This window comes from Haliotis cracherodii, unplaced genomic scaffold (genome assembly GCF_022045235.1).
Source record: "Haliotis cracherodii isolate W230 unplaced genomic scaffold, xgHalCrac1.p SCAF_23, whole genome shotgun sequence".
Taxonomy (NCBI): domain Eukaryota; kingdom Metazoa; phylum Mollusca; class Gastropoda; order Lepetellida; family Haliotidae; genus Haliotis; species Haliotis cracherodii.
The window spans coordinates 8,060,210-8,084,671 of record NW_027266279.1 but is presented as its reverse complement, the minus strand read 5'-3'; the positions used below and the strand labels follow the sequence as shown (position 1 = coordinate 8,084,671).

At 41.3% G+C, this 24,462-nt stretch overlaps 1 protein-coding gene across 2 annotated transcripts in view; it reads left to right on the top strand.

Moving 5' to 3' along the window:
• LOC139471539 (uncharacterized) overlaps positions 1-23,726 on the top strand; it is a 70,201-nt gene extending 46,475 nt beyond the window's left edge. For both annotated transcript variants that reach the window (XM_071253916.1, XM_071253917.1), the window contains exons 2-3: positions 6,866-6,913; positions 16,604-23,726. In XM_071253916.1, coding sequence (XP_071110017.1) covers positions 16,623-17,267 — 645 coding nt within the window. In that variant the 5' untranslated portion in view covers positions 6,866-6,913; positions 16,604-16,622 and the 3' untranslated portion in view covers positions 17,268-23,726. The remainder of the gene's footprint in view (positions 1-6,865; positions 6,914-16,603) is intronic.
• Positions 23,727-24,462: the final 736 nt, after the last annotated feature.

The window sequence follows — 24,462 nt, the reverse complement described above, 5'->3', positions numbered from 1 at the left end:
GCTGCTTGTACTAGTCCTGACTGATGCCGATTTATAGTGCTAGCCCACTGAGATACCATGACGCAGTTTAACATGAATAGTATTACCCTCTCAGACACAGTATACTGACTCCGAGCCGACCAGTCCTTGTTTTAGCCCCTTAATGCCGAGCGCCAGACAGGGTAACAACAAGTACCATCTTTTTACGTCTTTTGGTATGACGCGGCCGGGGATCGAACCCCGGACCTTCACCTCTCAGGGCGGACGCTCTACCACTAGACCACGGAGGCTGTCCCAGAAGTGACAACGTTTCGTTCGTATTCGCCAATTTTCTCTTGGAGCAGTGTCACAGCTATCCTCATTAATATTCTTCCTGTTACTTCGCGTCCAAACTCACGCGGATAGGGGTGAATAATGTACCCATTTTGCTTTGTCATTCCCCGCCGTAACCAACTGCCATTTATTTTACCCAGCACTGTCTCAACTTCGCGGAATGTCTTGTATTGTGACAGTTCTAAGGAACCGACCTTTAAGTCCTCTGAAGGGAACGGGCGGTCGGGAAGCCTAGTGGTTAAAGCGTTCGCTCGTCACGCCGAAGACCTGGCTTCGATTCCCGACATGGGTACAATGTGTGAAGCCCATTTTTGGTGACCCCCCTCCGTGATATTGCTGGAATATTGCTAAAAGCGGCGTTAAACCATACTCAATCACAATCTGAAGGGAATATCGGATTTTTATTTGAGATAATATGTTTTCAGTCAGTCAAAGGAAACTAGACCAAGATTTTGGCTCCATAACACCCTTTTTTACAGAACATACAATTGCCTAATGAGATGTGGTTAAACGTGATGACTTATTCTTTTACAGTATTTATAGTGTCATGACATGAATAGTGAGTGAGTATGACTTTGCGCCGCTTTTAGCAATATCATGACAGGGACACCAGAAATGGGCTTCACACATTGTACCCATGTAGTAAATCGAACCCGGGTCTTCGGCGTGACGAGCGAACGCTTTAACCACTAGACTACCCCACCGCCCCCGACATATGAATAACCATAGCAATGGGAAAGAATCGGATGTTCTTTAACTAATCTTGAGTAGTATATATGGTTTGTTTGTTTGTTTTTGACTCCGTACTCAGCAATATTCCAGCTATATGACGGCGGTCTGTAAATAATTGAGTCTTGGCCAGACAATCCAGTGATTGACATTATAAGCATCGATCTACGCAATTGGGATACGACGACATGCATCGACCTGGATCTTCTCGGGTCTAGTATATGTGCACATGTATCCATTATGTTGATGTGAGTTGGATGAGGTTCCGTGGTGAGTGCCTGCTCTTCACACGTGTGTTAAATCAACTTTATGGGAACCCTCTTACTCGTACAGACGTGTTCCTGAATTGCATTGCCACGTGACGGCATCTGAATATCGGTGAACCTGGTTTTGATAATATGTATCACGCGTTCTATACTCAACAACAAAAGTTCCTGTGACACCAATATTTTAGTGTATTTTTCAAACAAGTAAAGTTTGGTTTTCAGTATTGTAGTACATGTATAGAATCAAGTCACAAAAACGCAACTGCTACAGAAAAGCATGAATTCCATGCAAAAGTTGACTTTTATGCAAGCCCCATGCATTTCACTACCCAAGAATGGGTCTCGTTTTCACCTCAGCCACAGCGATGGACGGATTCGAGTGTACCGACGTCGAGGTGAACGTTACGTCAATCATTGTGTCATGGAAGAAGGTCGGTTCTTGGGCGGCAGCGTTATGGTATGGGGTGGGATTACAGCAAGACAGAGGACCCGTTTGATAGTGGTAGAGGGAAAACTCAATGGACAGCGCTACCGCGACGAGATCATCGGCCCTGTTGTTCTACCGTCTGTGCGTCGTCATGGCCCAGGCATTACCTCTCAGCATGACAACGCCCGGCCTCATATTGCTGGACTTGTTCAGGATTCTCTTCAACAAAACAACGTGAATGTCATCCCCTGGCCGGCTCGCTCCCCTGATCTCTCACTAATCGAGCACATGTGGGATGAGATGGATCGGCGCCTTCGACGTCAACCACGTGTTCCACAGACACTCCAGGTACTTCGAAACATGCTCCAGCAGATATGGACAGATATCCCACAGGACTTTGTGCGACGCCTGGTTCATTCCATGAGACGAGGATGTGTTGCTTGCATCGCAACCAGAGGTGGACACACACGCTATTGATTTGTAAATTGACAGTAGGGCAAATTAAACTATTTGAATACTTACAGGAGTTGCACACCGTAATTGTTAAACTTTCAGATTTGGTAAAAAACATAACTTTGCATTAGATCTTATTAAATGTCACAGGAACTTTTGTTGTACAGTATATATATTTCATCTGGTGCCTTCATCTGTGTTATTCTTTTGTAGAAAGTGAATGAGTGAATTTTTAACTTGTCAGCAATATTGAAGCTATGACAGAGACCTATGTGTGAAGACGACATGTTATCAATCGTGCTTAAACCTACAAAAAGCGGCTTTATTTATCTGTTTTTGCGTACTTAATTAATCAATTACGTCGTTTTTTTAGTAAATACTAAACACAACTTTTGGGATAAAATCGAGCGTGTTCAAGGTTAGTCAGCACCATACCCGTGCTCTCGAGTCACCAAATTGCTAATCGTATGAGAACTGCAGCTTGAATTCTGTTCAAAGTGTTTTTTAACCCAACTCACTCACCCAATGCATAGTTAGAAAGATTCTCAATACTTACATTAACAAATTATAAATAATTTTCAAAAGAGTATCTATCGTGAATCCATTTTACCTGGTGTCATTTGTATTCTATTTAGAACAAAAATAAATAATTTTAACAGATATCAGCGGGTCGCTTTCTCTTTCGAAATCACTGTCATTTATTTCGAAACTCTGACGCTGTTGCCTGAACTTTGATAATTTCTAGTTAATCAAATACGTCTCTCGGTTCATACTGATATCAAGCTAAACCAGAATAATACCCTAACGTAGGAGTGGCGTCGAATGTCATCACCGGTTTTATCACGATAAGCCAATTTAGCCAGAGGAAGAACATTTTTAAATTATTGCTAATGTTCCATTCGGGAATGGGGAAAACAATCGGAATCGGATTTTCTACCAGAGCCATGACATATTGAAGAGAGTTATTGCAAACCCAAGAATAAATCCATCAAACAGCAAAGTAATAAAATAGCGATTTCCTGATAAAGTTTTTAAAAGTTTTTTTTTCCGTCGTGTGCTTCTCGGGTGTGTTCAACTGAATGAATTACCAACACAAATAGACCCTTATCACGACAGGTATTCCGATATATCTTTTTGTTAAATTTATATTTGATAGAACACAAAGAATGTCATAGCAAAAGCTTTAAACCTCGTGGAATGCAGAATCAGCGTCAATATCTATGAGGTTTCGTTCATAATTTTCTTTATAAAAAATATATACAAAATAAAAATATAAAAATATTTAAAAAATAGAAATATTGCTTAGGATCTCGTTGTGAATTCCCTACACGCTGGTGTACGTGCATTGTCCCGGGCTATGTGTCGTGTTAACGTCATTTGGTAAATGGCCATATTGGGTGACAATAGGGATGACATTTGGGCGAAATGTCAGTCCAGATAATTGTTAATAACACAATCATCATGAGGATATAAGTATTAGAATTATCTGTACTCATTTAATCTATCAATTACAGTAAATTGGTAGTTGTATTTGTTTGTTTACAAGAAGACAGATATCTATGGAATACTGTTTGGGACATTCCCGCAATCTCGCATTCTCGCGATGTCCGCTTTTGGAATCGACCTTAATATGCCCCAAACACGAGAAATCGAGATCTCGAGAACGCGAGATTTGGCCAAAATGTTTTCACTATCACTGGACATTCGTGTACACAATTCCTGTTAAATTATTTTGAGATGTTGAGGGTTTTAAATTAAAGTACATAGGAAACTGTAACAACGTGAGAAGACTCTTCTCTCGTGATTTCGCATTTTGTGTGTGGCTAAGTTGAGATTGCGATATTGCGAGATTTTGCAGCATGTCCAAATGTCGCATTCTCACGTTGTCGACTTTTGACGGAAAGTGCAATGTAGCAAAAACGCGAGAATGCGAGATCGCGAGAACGCGAGATTTGGCCATTCTCGTGTTTGGGGCATATTAAGGTCGATTCCAAAAGTGGAGATCGCGAGAATGTCCCTTACAGTATTCAATAGTTATCAAATAAATATTTCAATAAAAACTGCGGTTGACGCAATTAAACGGGCATCATACTCTAACTACTGTCAGTCCCCCCCCCCCTCTCTCTCTCTCTCTCCCTTTCTCTCCCCTCTCTCTGTCTTTGTGTTTCTCTGTTTATGTCTCTTTTCCTCTCTATGTCCGTCTCTCTTTCTGTCTGTTTTTCTCTTTCACGTTTTCTCTCTCTCTCCCTTTCCCTTCCCTCTCTTTCTGTCTGTTTTTCTCTTTCACGTTTTCTCTCTCTCTCTCTCTCTCTCTCTCTCTCTCCCCTCTCTCTCTGTCTTTGTGTTTCTCTGTATATGTCTCTTTCCCGCTCTATGTCCGTCTCTCTTTCTGTCTGTTTTTCTCCCTTTCACGTTCTCTCTCCTCTTTTTCTCCGTCTTTCTCTGTATATGTCTCTCTCTGTGTCTGTGTGTCTTTCCGTGTGTGTCTCTCTCTCCATCGCCCTCTGTCTGTCTGACCCTGTCCGTCTCTCAATCATTTGGAAATGAAACTGTTGATAAAAATTCATGTGTGTGTTGGACAACATATATCATTAAAAATATTTTTTTTAAATGAAATGTACATTCTAAAGGTGAGAAGCTGGTGCCATATGATGATTGATTCGTGTTTTATGACACGTGACACTTCAGACACCCCCACGTTGATGACAATACGTATGCCATTTGTTTCGTGCTAAATCAAAGTTCTTCTCGGTTTTCTCTCTCCCAACTAGTGTCGGTGTGAACAGATACTGACGTGTAGTGTTTCTGACACTGTTGGGCGTTTGTCAAAAAACATTAGACGTGGTAACCAGGGTAACCTTGGCATTTGGCGTCAGAAATGTCGATATTTACTGTTGTGTGCCATCATCTGTGTAACTGTCAAGTAGACATTTAATGAGTGAATTTTAAACTTGTCAGCAATATTCAAGCTATGTCACGGCGTCCTATACGTGAAGATGCCGTTTTTCAGTAAATACGAAATACAACTTTTGAGATACAATCGAGCATGCTCTTTCTGTTACGATTTCCAAGCTGCTCAAATGTTGTTTGATGGGGATTATAGCACTCAAAGCATCAAAGCCTAAATAAAGCTTTCAAAATGTTTATGGTAGACATGAGGACATTTTCAGATTTGACGCATCAGTGACAGAATTGATGTCGGATGCAGTTCTCAATTCGGACTTGTGTAAGATGTTTCCATTTATTAAGGTGAACAATTGACATGTATTTTCAAGTGTTTGGTGAGTGAGTGAGTAAGTTGGGTTTAACGCCGCTTTTAACATTATTCCAGTTATATCACGGCGTGTCAGCTTAATGTGGTAGGAAAGCCCGAAGTGATGCAGGACGTTTACCACTTCGGTGAAACCCACAAGCACGGGTATGGTGCTGACAAACCTAGAAACATAATTGGGCCGAACCGTGATTCGAACCAACAATCATAGGTTTCTGGCGTGCCCAAGGGATGTAACTCTTCACAGCGAATTGCGGCGCCTTAGACGACTGGGCCACCCGTGCCCCCTACACGTATTGGAACATTAGAATACACAAAGCAGTCAGGTCACGAGCGTACGCACATAGATACACGTAGGTCATCCAATACGTGTTGGATATATCAACTCCTTGTAAGTACTTTCCCTATCATATTTCAGAGTTGCGTCCCTTGGGCACACCAGACACCTATGATTGTGGGTTCAAATCCCGATTCGCCCCGATTATGTTTGTCAGCATCATATACATGCTCGTGGGTTTAACCGAAGTGGTAAACGTCCGAGACCTGCATGACTTCGGGTTTTCCTCCCACATTACGCTGACACGCCGTGGTATAAGATCAAAAGATTCACATTGACCAGTGTACTTTGTATTGCCTTCTTTTACCTGCAAATCATGCTGATACCAACATATATTATCCAACAATGAACTATAACCTGAACTAAAAAGCAATACTCTTATACAATTACTTATACAACCCTTACCATGCTACTGATACACAAGCAACTGAGAGAAAAACGTATTAGTTCGGGTGAACAACTGACTTGCCTTTGCATGTGTTTTGGATGGATGCCACAGGTGGCGCTGGATACGCTCACATTTTCGCGAACACCTGGTGTCATCACTATTTGATTGTAATTTATAAACACATGCTCATGATAAAGTCGAGATTTCTTATATTTATAGATTGGTTTTGTCGCTTCATTGTCAGTATTCTTTGATAGCCTAGTGGTTAAAGCTTTCGCTCGTCACGCCTAACGCCGGGGTTCTATTCCTCACATGGGTACAATGCGTGAAGCGCTTTTCTGATGACATTATAAACTGATGACTTTGCTGGAATATTGATATATGCGGCGTACAAACATTCTCACTCACCCCTAAGGATGTGTGAAAGATACTCCCAGTCCTCCCCTGAAGACATACTATGTCCCAGCTGTCTGAACAAAGGGGTCATATTGCAAGTGGGATTGCTTGATTTTATTAAATTGTAATATGACAATCCTGCAAAACATCCAAGAATAACTCTAATGGTTTCTGAGGCCAGCGTACAAATACGCTCGCAGCTTCGGAACCGGTCGCAAGTTTTCCGCTGTTACTGCCTACATAGTTGTGCCTTGGCTGCGACGTCACCGTTCCTCTACTGTTTCAGATCACGGCGTAGAGGACAGCAGGACAGGCAGCAGACGTGGTAGTTTGTGTGAGTATATATTCCCCTGTTTATATCCTGTATATATTCATTTATATAAAATAACATATTTGTGTCTACATATTCACTAATTGTTACATTTTATTCCTTTCCCTATGTCGTGTTGACTGTACCACTGTGCATATTGATTATTTTACAAGTTCTATTTACTGCAAGATTTAAATGTCAGTGCGGTATTTCTAATACGTCCTGATTATTCTACCGGTCGTGTATCCATTACCATTTCTTATTTCAATCTGGAAATGTTTATAAATTTGTCTTGGGCGGTGGGGTAGCCATGTGGCTGAATCGTTCGCTCCGCACACCGAAGCCTAGTTTCGATTCTAGATTCTGGTAGCCCTCGCCGTGAAATTGGTGGAATATTGCTTCAACAAAAAGGAAAAAAATCGTTTTACGTTTGATATAAATCTCTGCTAAAAGTACAGTCGATTGGGCGATTCCGATTATATTCTGAGCATGTGTGTCTGAATCACTGTCAACAGTGATGACATCGGGTGTTCGGGGCGGTCGGGTATATAGCCTAGTGGTTAAAGCGTTCGCTCGTCACGCCGAAAAAGCGGGTTCGTTTCCCGACATGGGTAAAATGTTTGAAGCCAATTACTGGTGCCCCCCCCCCCCTCCCTCAGATATTGCTTGAATATTGCCAAATGCGGCGTAAACCACACTCACTCACTCACATCAGGTGTTCGCGAAAGGGTAATCGACTTATTGCCTTTCGTCAGAGGTTGTGTCAATCTCGCAATGGATACTACCGTCGTATTAATCCAGTGGTGGAGCGTCTGTCTGGATGGAACTCCTGTTTCATATCAAAATATGTTAAAAGACGAAACTTGCTGTTACCTTGCCGGGCGCTCACAATTAAGTGGAATTGAAAATCGGCTTGGAGTGAGTGAGTGAGTATGGTTTTACGCCGCATTTAGCAATATTCCAGCAATATCACGGCGGGGGGCACCAGAAATTGGCTTCACACATTGTACCCAAGTCGAGAATCGAATCCGGGTCTTCGGCGTGACAAGCGAACGCTTTAACCAGGCTACCCGACCGCCAAGTCGGCTTGGAGTCAGTATACTGTATCTGAGTGGGCCATTCATGTTAAACTGCGGTATGGTATCTCAGTGGGTTAGCACAATAATACATAGACGCACGGGCGCACTCTAACTCACTCACTCACGCACACGCACACGCACACGCACACGCACACACAGAGAATCACACGGACAAAATGAACGGAAAAAAAGTGATATGATCTTGAACCCTATTTCACCTCACCCAATCTCTTATAACACCCAACTAAACATTATTATTCCTGGTTGAGTTCCTCTTTACACTTACCTTTTATAATCGTCCAGCTTACCGACATGCATAATTACAATTCCCAGAATCAGTTGTACAGAAAACGAATATTTCAACTGATCCTATGACACGAACACCGCCGACGAGGAGCCATGATCAGACAGCCTGTCCCGACGGTCGCACTGACACTACACGGATATGAGTTTATAATATCTCTTTCGAAATTCAATCATCACGATGTTGCAGTACTTTGCGACAGGTAATTTCCTCGTCGTAAAAGAGCCGTCAAAACTTAGTGAACATTTTAAAACCTTTTTGAAACTTTCAGTGATAAACTGTGGGAAGTAATCTGTGCGTTTAAAACATTGACAAAACAAGAGCTCTAACAGTTCCACCTGATCGAGGTATGAGGTATTAGGTATCAGGTATCAGGTATCTACGGCAGATGCGTTCCGACATCGTGCACCCGATCTCTTCACGCTACATCGCGCTGTGCGGCAACGAGCAGAATAGTTTATATAACACATTAACATGTTGCCTGCATGGTGTCAAAGATGAATACTCACCGCCAAAAGAAACGCGAATACCATACGTGTTGATAATATATGAGTGAGTGAGGGAGTATGGTTTTACGCCGCTTTTAGCAATATTCCAGCAATATCACCGCGGGAGATACCAGAAATGGGCTTCACACATTGTACCCATGTCGGGAATCGAACCCGGGTCTTCGGCGTGACGAGCGAACGCTTTACCCACTAGGCTACCCGACCGCCCCTGATAATATATGAAGACTTGTTCGTTGTCAAGAGATATCAGATTGGTTTGATGCAAAAACGAACATTCTCGTATGTTGTGTGAATCGATGCTCATGAACGCATCACACGTGATACATGTTGGTATAATGTCGGCCATGTTGGTTTAATGTCAGCCATGTTGGTATAATCTCGGCCTGTTGATATATAATGCTGCCCTGTTAGTATAATGTCTTTAATACGACTAGAACAGTGTTTAAAGTGAAATATTGACTCGCCTTTGCATGTGTTTGTGACGGGTGCCAAATGTGGAGCAGGATACGTTCATATAGTAAGTCATATAAACATGCTTATGACGTAGTCGGGGTCGTATAATGAACCTTGCTTTTAGCAGATATTTCAGACGACTGTTGAAAGGTTATAATCGTTCTTATTTACCGTTGACAAAATTTGTAATGGCGTCAGCAGCCACGAATACCTAGTGACGTCATACATGCCACACACGTCACAGGGATACGATACAGCCTCACAGTTCCCGGTGTTTTCTGAACGACCACGTGAAGGCATTGAAACGACCAATGAGAAAGCATCAACATCGATAAAATCCCAATAAAGACACCGAAGTATCACATAACAGCTAAATTTGGTATACTTGTAACATATTACGTATTAAGTACGACTATGAATATCTATAATGGTTTTGGGGGGGCACGGGTGGCCCAGTCGTCTAAGGCTCCGCGATTCGCTGTGCAGAGTTGCGTCCCTTGGGCACGCCAGAAACCTATGATTGTGGGTTCGAATCCCGGTTCGCCCCGATTATGTTTCTAGGTTTGTCAGCACCATACCCGTGCTCGTGGGTTTAACCGAAGTGGTAAACGTCTTAGACCTGCATCACTTGGGGCTTTCCTCCCACATTAAGCTGACACGCCGTGATATAACTGGAATAATGTTAAAAGCGGAGTTAAACCCAACTCACTCACTCACTCACTATGATGGTTTTTCTTTTGCAATCTTTTCTTGATACGTTTATAAAATTGACTGTTGACTGAAATGGAAGGAGTTATCAGCCTACTTATTACAATTTCTCAGTCAATCAATAGATGTACATACCCATATCTGATCATGTTTTAAGATTCTATGAATTCCTACACGTATATACCTCATTTACCAATGTTACATTTATGTCTACTGAATTGTAATAAAAAAAAATTAAAAAAAGAAGAAAAAAAGAACTGACTATTGACATATGGCCATGTTTGGTATTTACCTGCTCTCTGCTCATAGCAGAAATTTCTTGTGGCGAAAGATAGCGTTCTGTCGCTTTTAGATACACAAAATGAATTAAATATGTCATGCTCTATATTTTGTGGAAGGCTAATAACAGTCTAGACTAATTTCATCAAGCTAATAGCTGTCTAGATTGCCTTCATGAAACCCCTATAAATAAATTAAAAAAAACGTCCACTGGCATTATAGCATTACCGATGACATTATGGCGGGGTTCATTTTACAAAATTTTCCTCTGAAAATAACACCAAAACCTTAACGATCACAAATATGGTTCCAACCGGTGTAATATTCGTGTATCTCCATTCCGTTATGATAAATACCCTGGAGTTAGTGAGTGAGTTGGGTTTAACGTCACTTTGATAGATTTCCAGTTGTATCACGAGGCATCAGGTTAATGCTTGAGGAAAGCCCGACATAAAGCAGGTCTCAGACGTTTACCACTTTGGTGAACCAACGACCATGGCTTCCTGGCGTGCCCAAGGGACGCAACTCTGTACAGTGAATTGCGGCGCCTTTATACTGTGGAGCCATTTGCCATCCTTTCGGAATACTATCACTATCTAAATCTCTTATCACTAACCGATTACAGAATTTCCCTCTCATGGTCGCTGCATCACTTCGGGCTTTCCTCCAACATTAAACTGACACGCCGTGATATAACTGGAATACTGTTAAAAGCGGCGTTAAACCCAATCACTCACTCACATACTCAGATCCTTCTGGAAAAGGAACCCGTGATTATAGTTGGTGTCCTCCCTGAGAGAATCACCCGTTTTCGATGAAGTTATCAATATGTTTTTTTAATGAATGACCTTGGTCGTAGAATTTCGTGATAAGCAGCCATATACTCGCAACGTTACATTGGACAGCCTAATGCCATTGTATTCTTGTGTTAGTCCGAAATATCACTTGTGTGAATGTGTCCTGATGCTTGATCCTAGCCACTTGATACGATCTTCCACGCCGCATTATTATATCAACGCATGGCATTCCCGTTGCGTCGAGAGACCGGGACGAGATTACACGAGATTACACGAGAAGGTCAAACTCATTAAGGGAGTAGGTGGTCCTCTCCGGTCGCTAAAAGGGGACAGGCTCGGCTAATTGGCAATCCTAATAAATTTGATTCTTTTCATTCAAAACCCGCTTTGATGGCTGCTAACTCATATTTTACGACGCAGAACAATCTGGATGTTAGTGCTTACAGACCAGTGGGGATTCCGGGTAAGACTGTTGGCCCCAGCGATCATGCTTGAAAGAGACGATTAAAAGAACTTGGTGGTCGTGTCGTCTTTCACGGTCGAATATGTACAGTTTGATTTGAGAAATTTAGCTGGAAATTCATCAATAAAAAACATGTTAAAGATTAAATCATTCAAAAATATTGTCTCTGAAAAAAATGACACTGCATATCCTTATGGGTGGTTTGTAGTATTTGTTTGTTTGTTGGTTGGTTGTTTAACGCCGCACTCAGCAATATTCCAGCTATATGACGGCGGTCTGTAAATAATTGAGTCTGGACCAGACAATCCAGTGATGGACCTCATGAGCATCGATCCACACAATTGTAACTGATGAGATGTATCAACCAAGTCAGCGAGCCTGACCACCCGATCCCGTTAGTCGCCTCTTACGACAAGCATAGTCGCCTTTTACGGCAAGCATGGGTTGCTGAAGACCTATTCTATTCCGGATCTTCACGGGTCTGGTTTGTAGTGAGTGTGTTGACATAGTCCCTATGTTTCCACTCTTATGTGCACTTTGAATATGACGTCATATTAGATTTTCATTCACTTTTTTAGATTGACACATTTAATAATGTGGTGATCATTCCTGAACGTCATATCATTGTTATTTTTAAGTAATAAACAATTTTTACAACTTAGAAAAGGAAAGAAAAAAAGAATATGAACAGGCCGCGGCGTATGGAGCGGCGTTAAACAACACTCACTCTCACGTACACTTACGCACGCATACACGTGGATCATACGTGGATTTCGTGGAGCTCTTTATAAATATGGTTACTGAACGATAAGGGAGTTTAATGATAGTTAGGATCCGTGAAGATCCGGGGTAGAATAGGTCTTCAGCAACCCACACCTGCTGTAAAAGGTGACTATACTTGTCGTAAAAGGCGACTAACGGGATCGGGTGGTCATGCTCGCTGACTTGGTTGATGCATGTCGTCGTATCCCAGTTGCGTTGATCGATGCTCATGATATCAATCACTGGATTGTCTGGTCCAGACTTGATTATTTACAGACCGCCGTCATATGGCTGGAATATTGCTGAGTGCGGCGTTAAACAACAACCAACCAACCAACCAATAATAGTTAGAATGTTAACAGTAACGTGATAATATGTGTTTTAAACTTTGTACTGGATACGGTGAAAAAAGGTATGATATTTCTAACCCCAGCCCGCGTATTTTAAACCCCCTGTGTCGGCTTTTATATTTTCCGGATTTTAAACTAAAAGGAGGTAACCTGCTTTCCCAAAAATGAAAGTACAAACTGCACGTGGATGTCGTGTCGATGCGGGTTCGTGTGTGGAAGGCGGTTGGGAGATTATATGGCGTTTTGTTCTTGTCAAGTGCCCTTTGGACATCACACTACTGAACGTTTATGAATCGAAAAGGTCATTCTACATGTAAAACCGTAGACAACTACTCCCCCTCCCCCCCAGAAGATTGTACCGTTCAGATCAGTTTATGTGAATCGTGCAAATATGCTCGACAAGAAAGAATAAATGGTTCGCGTCATTTTCATGTCGAATTGAAACACAAGAAGGGTCTGAGCTTCACGCGATAGATTCGATTTGACGTCATGATTTAACGGTGAAAAGTACAGATGCGAATATTATTAAGGGATAAAGTCTAATGTTGCCTCCCGGATGGCCTCCGAATACGGATAACTCGACATGTATTCGGTACTCCTGATGACTTCGAGGTGTCCATGTGATGACTTCGAGGTGTCCATGCAATGTCCTCAAGGTGTCCATCCAATTACTACAAGGTGTTCATGCAATGACTACAAGGTGTCCATGCAATTACTTCGAGGTGTCTATGTAATGACTTCGAGGTATCCATGCAATTTCTTCGAGGTGTCCATGTAATGACTACAAGGTGTCCATGTAATGACTTCGAGGTGTCTATGTAATGACTTCGAGGTGTTCATGTAATGACTTCGAGGTGTCTATGTAATGACTTCGAGGTGTCTATGTAATGACTTCGAGGTATCCATGCAATGACTTCGAGGTGTCCATGTAATGACTATGAGGTGTCCATGTAATGACTTCGAGGTGTCCATATCATGACTTCGAGGTGTCCATGTCATGACTTCGAGGTTTCCATGTATGCTGTGCCCTAGTTGTTTTGTATGACGTCATGCCCGATAGAGATAGTGCTCACACTATCGAAATAAACAAACAAACGAAGTGCATCAACCAAGTCAGCCACCCGATCCCGATAGGCGCCTCTTAAGACACGCGTGGGGTACTGATGACCAATTCTAACCCGTATCTTCACTGTCTCCCAAGGTAGTTATCCAGAATGGAGATATAGTACCCTGGGTAATCGACTATAACTCCATAATACCCGCCCCCATAATGACACTCTGGTAGATTTGCGACCGCCTCCGTGGTCTGGTGGTAGAGCGTCCGCCCGGAGAGTGGAAGATCCGAGGTTCGATCCCCGGCTCGATCCCCGACCGCGTCATACCAAAAGACGTTCAAAGATGGTACTTGTTGTTACCCTGCTGGCGCTCGGCATTAAGGGGCTGGTCTACTCGGAGTCAGTATGCTGTGTCTGAGTGGGGAATTCATGTTAAACTGCGGCATGGTATCTCAGTGAGCTAGCACTATAAATCGGCATCAGTCAAGTCTAGTTCAAGCAGCCCCCCCCCCCCCCACACACACACACACGTGCATGCACGTCGCTATGTAAGTGCAATAATCTTGGACGCGACGTTAAACCCAATTTCACCTCACCTCTGGTAGATGTGCATGGAATGACCTTGACCTGCCGTGACATTAAACGATCAGAGTTTGTTTGCTGTGCTTTCAGTGATGAGGAGTTATTTGATCTAAGGATGTCGCTCAAATAACCACTTTGCCCCAACGGAATTGCTCATCAGTGATCCATGGGAAGCAGGGCGGTTTCTACTTAGGAGCCTAATGTAATATTTGGCTCTATACTCATGTGCCTTTGTATTGTGCCACCATAAAATTAAAAAAAATATATAAATAAATAAATACATGAATGAACGAACGAACGAGAACAAACAAACGAATGAAGGAATAAATCAATAATCGTAATTAAAATCATAATTGAAACATCAACATCACCAAGGTCAAAACTATCATCATCATCATCATTATCGTCATCATCCTTCAATTAAAGATTGTATTGTCCACACAGCAGTTAGATGCTCGTAATTCAAAACGTATTTGAAAAATATCTTTGGTGTTGCTTCCTTTGTGTTGTAGACCGCCTCCGTAGTCTAGTACGGGGCGTCTGCCCGGAGACCGCCTCTGTGGTGTAGTGGATAGAGTGGCTGCCCGGAGACCGCCTCCGTGGTGTAGTGGACAGAGCGTCTGCCCGGAGACCGCCTCCGTGGTGTAGTGGACAGAGCGTCTGCCCGGAGACCGCCTCTGTGGTGTAGTGGATAGAGTGTCTGCCCGGAGACCGCCTCCGTGGTGTAGTGGATAGAGTGTCTGCCCGGAGACCGCCTCCGTGGTGTAGTGGATAGAGTGTCTGCCCGGAGACCGCCTCCGTGGTGTAGTGGATAGAGCACGCACCCACACACACACACACACACACACACACACCCATACACACACACACAGACACATTATGCGGGGGCGGTCGGGTAGCCTAGTGGTTAAAGCGTTCGCTCGTCGAGCCGGATTCGGATTCGATTCCAGACATTGGCACAATGTGTGAAGCCCATTTCTGGTGTCCCCCAGCGTGGTATTGCTGGAATATTGATAAAAGCGGCGTAAAACCATACTCACCCACTCACTCCGTGATCGTATGATGATATAGGCTTACGTGATCCATGACATCGTGTCTGACATGTACAGCACGGTAAGCAAAGGGAATTCCGATTGTAAATAGCAATCATCAAGGGAGAAATTAAACCAGACCGTCCGTCTCGAAATCATTATTAATTAACCCCGAGTCGACAGTCAGCCAGCTGATTCCGAGGCTGAGGACGCCTTCCCGTGTGGCACAAGACACATCAGCCACCTGGGTGGGCGTGTATGTTACTTGTCAGGTGACGTGTCGATATCTGTCAATCAGTGGGGGTATAGAGTTACCCCGTTTCACAGCATGGATAGACGAACAATGGTAAATGGATTGTCTTAAGCCCATGACCAGATTTGTTCAATACAGATCAATGGGAAGGTGAGGTAAAATTGGTTTTAACGTCGCGTCCAAGATTATTGCACTTATATAGCGACGTGCATGCACGTGTGTGTGTGTGTGTGGCTGATTGTACTAGTCCGGACTGATGCCGATTTATAGTGCTAGCTCACTGAGATACCATGCCGCAGTTTAACATGGATACCCCACTCAGACACAGTATACCGACTCCGAGCCAACCAGTCCTTGTTTTAGCCCCTTAATGTCGAGCGCCAGACAGGGTAACAACAAGTACCATCTTTTAACGCCTTTTGGTATGACGCGGCTGGGGATCGAACTCAATTGACAACGAATGTGTGAGTGTTGATTTCACACTTAATTATATCTACTCAGTCGCAATCGAAATTCGAAAATAAACATATGAAAATAAAATTTATGGAAGTTAACATCCCTAAATGCTCTCTCTTATGTGCATAATTTCAAAAGCCATTGAAAGACACGAAAAAAAACAGATTTGAAATTTCTCCAAATCGTTTTGTTGCAAGGAAACCTCTGTCACTTTAATTTTGAATATTCGTTTTTACCCAAATGTTCCGGAAAGATAAAGGTGAGCTACATAATCTTGTGTCTTGCTTTTAATATTAGGATAAATACGTTTCAGATCCACACCCCACCACAATGAGACCAATTATCAAACAATCATAATAGAAGCGACAAAACCCTTTCAATATTAGCAGAGTCGACCGGACGATTCCGACTAAATCATGAGCATCAAATAATTATGATACAAGGTGTTTGCGAAAAAGGTCCTGCGATCCTGGTTGTACCCGTCACAAACACATGCAAAGGCATGTGAATTGTTCACTTACAAACACGGGAACATATGGTATAAGTCAAAATAGGTAATTGCATCGGACATCATGTTTGTATATATATGTATGTAAGTTTTATTAATTTATTTAAACCAGTGTCATTTTTCAGAGATTCACTCATTGGAACCATGGATAAACGTTTCGTGACGTCACTCACGTTGTTTCTCCTTCTGGCGGAAGTGACGTCAGAAGAACCCACCCGTGACCTCATGAACCAGTCCCAACCACTTCTGGCGCACTTCCCAGGACGAGCAGCAACTACAGTGACGGCAGGCAACGTCGCCATCACCCATCTCTACAGCACGACATCAACAATGGGAATCAAATGGAGCTTCGAGGGCTACGAACCAAACGGCACAATCGAAGCCATCTTTGTTGGCTGGGATCTGAACTACGGGCGATTTATTTCCGACAAACTCCAGCTGGAGGAAGAGTTCGAATTCACCCACCTACAATCAGACACGGCGTATCTGGTGTGCGTGGAGATACTGGAACGCTTGAATGGGAACGTGATATCGCACGTCCAGTGCTCCAAGCTCAGAACCATTGCAAACATGCGAGTCGACAGCATCGTTGTCCTTCTGCTTGTCCTAGGTTACTTCATCCTCATGCCCGTTGTAGGATGCTTGTTGTGGAGGAGGAAGTTGGTCCAGTTGGGTGGAGGGGGGTCCAGTACACACACAGTTGGGTCCAACTACGGCCACGACAAGAAAGTGATGAGGTGGAAAGACATCGAAGAGAGGATGATGTTGAATCCTGCTGCTGAAGCTTAACTGTATCTCTTGATTCAACTTCAATTTCCTAATTCTATGCAACTTGTATCGACATCACTCCATCACCTGCGGCATTTTAGCAAGATCTACATTCATAGCAATCGACGTTGATCGGACAGTGTGCATCTTTGTTCGGGAATCGGAGGTTTCTGGAGATCATCCATCATTTTGTAAAGATGATACTGCCTTATATGGTTTCATGACGTCAGACGCCTCTTGTACCATTGGTTGGTTGTGTAAACGTTGTGTTCTTTGAAGTATGCCAAAATTTAATCAACTACACGAGGTACGAACCGGATGATATGTGCTACAGATTCACGTGTATAATTTAAAAAATGAATGTATATCATGTACATATTTACACATGTACATTACGGAGCACAGGTCGTCTGAACCACTAGATTTCGCTGTGCAGAGTTGCGTCCCTTAAGCATGCCAGGTTCCGATGATTGTTGGTTCAAATCCAAAATGTGTCCTGAGTAGAATTATTTCATCAAAACGGTAAACGTTTTAGACATGCATCCCTTTGGTGTTTAACTCATAAATCTGGAAAACCAAATAATCATTAAGATATTGTTGAAATCTGTGTTAAATCGAATTCACATTCTTACAAAATGTGGAAATTCCATATTTTAAAACAGGGTCTTTTCATAGTGTATATGCATAACAAGCATAATTATCTATTTCCATATTCTAGGTATTATTTCGATGTCCAAACAGTGAGCGGTATCCGGTAACATTTTAAATAGGATAAATACCTTGAGATGTACAGTAATTGCCCTTTGACCTTGGTATGCAACATGTCGACTTTGACAATGATCTTTTATTCCAAGCGGTAATTAGAAACATAAAAAGCTGTTAGTATGACATGAACTCAAAGTTGAATTTAAACTATCAAAGATAAGGTCGTCAGTCACTTAAATATTATCTTATTAATGTGGACAGGGTCGAGCCGGATTAACCAGGTGGTGTTTGGGTTCGAAGATGGATCTGATTAACACAATTACAAACAGACTAAAATATACGTTGTGTACTATATTGATATTATGACTATGTTTAGATGGTATTGTTTAGATGTGTTTGTACTCACTGACTCAGTGACCATGGAAGTCCATTGATGACATTCGTGATCCATGCATACATTCACCTTACTAACAGTACTTCATCGAGTTTCAGCAACAAGAAACATATATTAACTTGGAGGGGATGGGTATTTTTATCATAATGTGGTGTAAATAAAATCATAGATTTATACTTATATTTTTCTTTCAATAATTAACTGAGTGCTTGTGTTACATTGACTTAAAATGTCTTTATACTAATTCTAAACTTTCTACCTGTCAATGTTTTTCTAACACAAATGTGGTGATTTTGGTACTTACTTAAATCCCGCATCAGGTATTCACAGTTTGGGAGGCAACAAAATATGAGCTGCGGCTTTGTTGACATTTTGAGAATGATCTTTCCAACACGTGGTTTGCTGTGTACAGTGTGAAGAATTATCAGTCTGTAAACAGTCCATATGTTCAATATCATAATTATCAGAATTTTAGTTATGAAAGATTCAATATGAATATATTCCCATGTGCTTTTGAGTAAACTCACACCAGTTAGACTAACATTTAGTCCAAGAAATAAAATCTCCTTTAACAATACATAAATATACCTGAAGAGCAGTTGAACGGCGAAAGATATTGTGTTGATAAAAGGAGTTTTGACAAGCACGAATATCTGGACTCTGTTTTATATATATTTAATACTTATACACCTGCATCACTTCGGGATTTCCTCCCACATTAAGCTTACACGCCGCGATATAACTGGAATACTGTTAAAAGCGGCGTTAAACCTGAATATGGTCATGAAAGGAAATGGCACACATCTCATTGGTTGGGTTTGTATTTCTCTAAGTCATGTTAATGTTTAATCCGGGTTGTCTTTTCGACTTTGAGACACTGTCATGAAGGTCCTGGTAGCCCTGTTCACATGCATAGTCTGCAGATAAGAATAAGAGTGAGTGTGAGTGAGTGAGTTGGGTAAAAACGCCGCTTTTAACACTATTCCAGCTATATGACGGCGTGCCAGCTTAATGTGGGAGGAAAGCCCGAAGTGATGCAGGTCTCAGACGTTTACCACGTTGGTGAAACCCACGAGCACGGTAGTATGCTGACAAAACTACAAATATAATCGGGGCGAACCGGTATTCGAACCCACAATCATAGGTTTCTGGCGTGCCCAAAGGGACGCAACTCTGCGCAGCGAATCTCGGCGCCTTGGACGACTTGGCCACCCGTGCCCCTAGTATAAGAACAAAATAAGAATAATAGTACAGACGTCCTACCTCGTTATAATGCCGTGTGGCTTTTTTCACATAGCGGGTTTCTGCAGTCCAAAATTCCCTGGTCATAATGTCAATATAACGTAAAATTCAAATGGAACCCAGAACAGTCCTGAATTTTAGGCTGAGACAATCTAGACTTGCTAGTCATTCTAAACTTGAGTTGGACTCCATTTAAAATATATTTTCTAGGACATGGGAGACAGACTAACAACCAGAATTAGAAGCCTCAGGTTTAGTTTCCCGTTACATATATACCCTGAACCTGGAGTTTAAGGAGGAGTGTGGATGACTCCATGTAACATGGCTGTACTGATGTGTACTTATCGTCTTCAGTTGATATTGTGTACATAGGCATATCTGCAGTACGTTTTCAAAAGTTGGTGGTTTTGGCTTTGGTTTGGAATGTTCCCCGAGAATCCCCAAAGGCTGTTTGTACAGTGGTGCTTTTGAAACATGTATTTATTTGAGACATGTATATCCTGTGTATAGTATGTCGTTCATATATGCTAATACATTAATTTCTTCGAATGTTTTTCTTTGGTCGTTGCGTCGTTATGGCTTGTACATGATAATGTATATACATAGATATGTGACAGTATATTGATATATATTAACGATATATTTATATAGATCATGAACGGTGTTGTTAAGAATAGGAATGAGTATCCTCGTATATTTCGTCAGATGGCTGTGTGTATAATTACCCAGGAAACATGTACTTGGATAAATACACGATACATGAAAACTGCCAGCAAAAGAAGGTATCCACTTGAAAATGGGTTTTGACATAAAAACTACAAACGTTATCAAAACGTTACCAGACTGAAGGCAAACCCTGTAAACCTAAGGTCCAAAACACAACTATAATGCCCGTATCAAATACATCACCATCGAGTTACCATTTCTTGTTTGTCTCATTCTTGCTAGCACCAAATATGGGTGTATACTTTCTTTTGTCCGGCAGTTTATATTTACCATTATTAATATAGATTTGAATAATTCGTGGATACATATTCTTCCTTGTCGCATTCACCCTGATAATAATATATGAACACTGAAACAATTTCTGTATATATTAAGACCACACTATTTGATTGTATTAAGATGAATGCAATAAACCAGAGGGATGTTAGATATTGACGTAAACACGTGACGCTATCGGCGTACTAAATGTGACGCTACTTACGTAAAACGTGACGCGACGTGCTAAATGTGACGCTATTGACGTAAAGGCATGTAGCTTGCGACGTACTAAACGTGACGCTCCTTACGTTCAAACGTGACGCTTGCGACGTACTAAACGTGACGCTATTGACGTAAAAACATCACGCTTGCGACCTACTTAACGTGACGCTTGCAACGTGCTAAACGTGACGCTATTGACGTAAAAACATCACGCTTGCGACGTACTTAACGTGACGCTTGCAACGTGCTAAACGTGACGCTATTGACGTAAAAACATCACGCTTGCGACGTACTTAACGTGACGCTTGCGACGTACTAAACGTGACGCTCCTGACGTAAAAACGTGACGCTTGCGACGTACTAAACGTGACGCTACTGACGTAAACACGTGACGCTATTGACGTAACAACATCACGCTTCCGACGTACTTAACGTGACGCTTGCGACGTACTAAACGTGACACTCCTGACGTAAAAACGTGACGCTTGCGACGTACTAAACGTGACGCTACTGACGTAAACACGTGACGCTTGCGACGTAACGACATCACGCTTCCGACGTACTTAACGTGACGCTTGCGAAGTACTAAACGTGACGCTTACGGCATACTAAACGCGATGTTACTGACGTAAAAACGTGACGCTTGCGATGTACGACACGTAAAGCCGGTAACGGCATGGTGATAAAACATGAATGACTTCTTCCCAAAGAGTATGACAAATTATCCTGTGTCATATACAAGTGTACACATGTTTTGTTTGACTTTTTTTTAAATGGACTTTTCTCGTTCGCGATCTGAAACAGTATGATCACTGAAGTAATTAAAATGACACACAGGTTTACTGAAGAGAGTATCATAAATATAATAATGAATGATGAGATATGAGTTATTACTTATTGTAACATAAATGTTTGGCCAGTTTCTTATTTCTATAATCTATTTTTATGTTCAATTCAGAAACAATCAGGGAATAGAATGCAACACTCAGATGTGGAATAATCTTTTGAATGCATGTCACATTGCCATTCTATTTGACCACGCCTTTAAGCACTTCGGATATGCCTAATTCACTTATATCGAATACTTACCCAGGTCGAAGTTGTCTGTAGTCCCTGGCAGTAGTTATTAATGCCTTTGTTTATATGAATATGGAACGTTCGGATGTGTCGAACAAGAGGAGAATGTCCCTTAGATGCGGTATATCAGGGTTGACATTTATTCAGAACATGTTACTTATTTGGTTGTTAAATGACCTGTGATCAATGTAGTATATTTCCATTTACACAAACATGTACATATGTTCAAAGTGCACTTATCCTCCCTCGCATAGAATTGCAAAAATCTTCAGTTTCTCCTTTATTATAAATGTGTAATACAACTCGTGTCCAACTCCAAGAGAAAAACAAAGCGACTGTAAATGGTTGCATGACTGTATCATTTATTTTTCATAATAATTCAGTCTCTCTTCGATGTATGAAAGATGTTTAGCATAACGAGTCAGTATGTATAGGTTTCTTGTAATGCAGCTGTTTATAATATTTTGAAACCTCATATCTCGAACTCTCCAGAATGTGCCATTAAGAGCGATGTTGTCTTATTACCATGGCACAATCATCATCAGCTATGAAACACCCAACTGTGGATACCGCTATTTATGTGCCGTTGTTCCGGAGACTTGGAGTTAAGAGGTTTCATGGTTACTGTTTGTCTCGAAACATTGTTAACTGAAAGTTAACATCTGGTTTTTTTCCACGTGTGAGTTGACAAGAATGGAGTGTATGTATGAGAAACAGTGTTGTGTAAATATGTCAATTTGTGTGACATCACCAAGCCTTGTTGCCATTCAATTGGCTCTAGATTTGTATATGTTTTATATCCATGAAAACTACATTTGCACCAGTTTTATAAAGGTATTGAAAAAACGATATTTTTACTCGGTTGTGTCGAAGAAGTAGTGGAAATGATTTAGATCAAGACCTATACATTTCAAGTCTGCAACCCCGATGCAAAACTCGAAATCTTGATGTTTTGAAACACACAATGTCACCCTCCCCCCAAAACCCCCAAAGAACAAAACACAAAACAAACAACAACAACAACAACAACAACAACAACAAAACAACAACACCTGACTGTATTTAGATCTAGGGTTTGTTTTCAAAATATGCTATATTTCCAGCAATGACAAAACCTTATTGGAGATTACCCAGTTTAACCCGCGAATAAAGTAATTCAGCAGTTACAGTGATTACACCAGTTGAGAAGTTACCACATTCCTAACTACCAACACCACCCCAAATTCTTCCTGAATCCTAATTGGTGAAATCGATCCATGTCGATTCTCGACAGAAGGTCCAAGTTTGAATTACCCGAAAACCTACCATTTCATATACGACAAAGCAGGTAAGACAAGAAAATCTACATTTACATATACGACAGAGCAGGTAAGACAAGAAAACCTACATTTACATATACGACAAAGCAGGTAAGACAAGAAAACCTACATTTACATATAGGACAAAGAAGGTAAGACAAGAATACCTACATTTACATATAGGACAAAGAAGGTAAGACAAGAATACCTACATTTACATATAGGACAAAGAAGGTAAGACAAGAATACCTACATTTACATATACGACAAAGCAGGTAAGACAAGAATACCTACATTTACATATAGGACAAAGCAGGTAAGACAAGAAAACCTACATTTACATATAGGACAAAGAAGGTAAGACAAGAATACCTACATTTACATATAGGACAAAGCAGGTAAGACAAGAAAACCTACATTTACATATAGGACAAAGAAGGTAAGACAAGAATACCTACATTTACATATAGGACAAAGAAGGTAAGACAAGAAAACCTACATTTACATATACGACAAAGCAGGTAAGACAAGAAAACCTACATTTACATATAGGACAAAGAAGGTAAGACAAGAATACCTACATTTACATATAGAACAAAGAAGGTAAGACAAGAAAACCTACATTTACATATACGACAAAGCAGGTAAGACAAGAAAACCTACATTTACATATAGGACAAAGAAGGTAAGACAAGAATACCTACATTTACATATAGGACAGAGCAGGTAAGACAAGAATACCTACATTTACATATACGACAAAGCAGGTAAGACAAGAATACCTACATTTACATTTACGACAGAGCAGGTAAGACAAGAATACCTACATTTACATGTACCACACAGTCAATATTGCAGCAATGGTCTTACGAGAAATCAGAATGCAAAACTTGGTATGTTTAATAATATAAATTGACAATTATCCTGTCTCGTTGCTCTACCCACGCTTGCTGTCCTGTCCGAGTCTATGCACCAGTCGAACCCTTACTGGAATATTTTCAAGATGCACTTAAATCCTCTTGCAAAGAGAAGAATACACGAAAACACCCAAACATCTTCCTTTTCCATTGTTTGGACCTAAATGGATGTTCTGGGAAAACCACATACCATCCCATTCTGTAGGAGAGTTTACTCTGTTATACCCTTTTTGTTTTTCTAAAAAATAAAGTTTTGTATACATTGCGGTTATCGTTTGTTTTCATTCAGAAGGATCAAACAAGTTTATGAGTATATTACGGGCGCTTCAATCACCTTATCTCGACCTCGCATCTTCAAAAACCGTTCGTGGCCAACA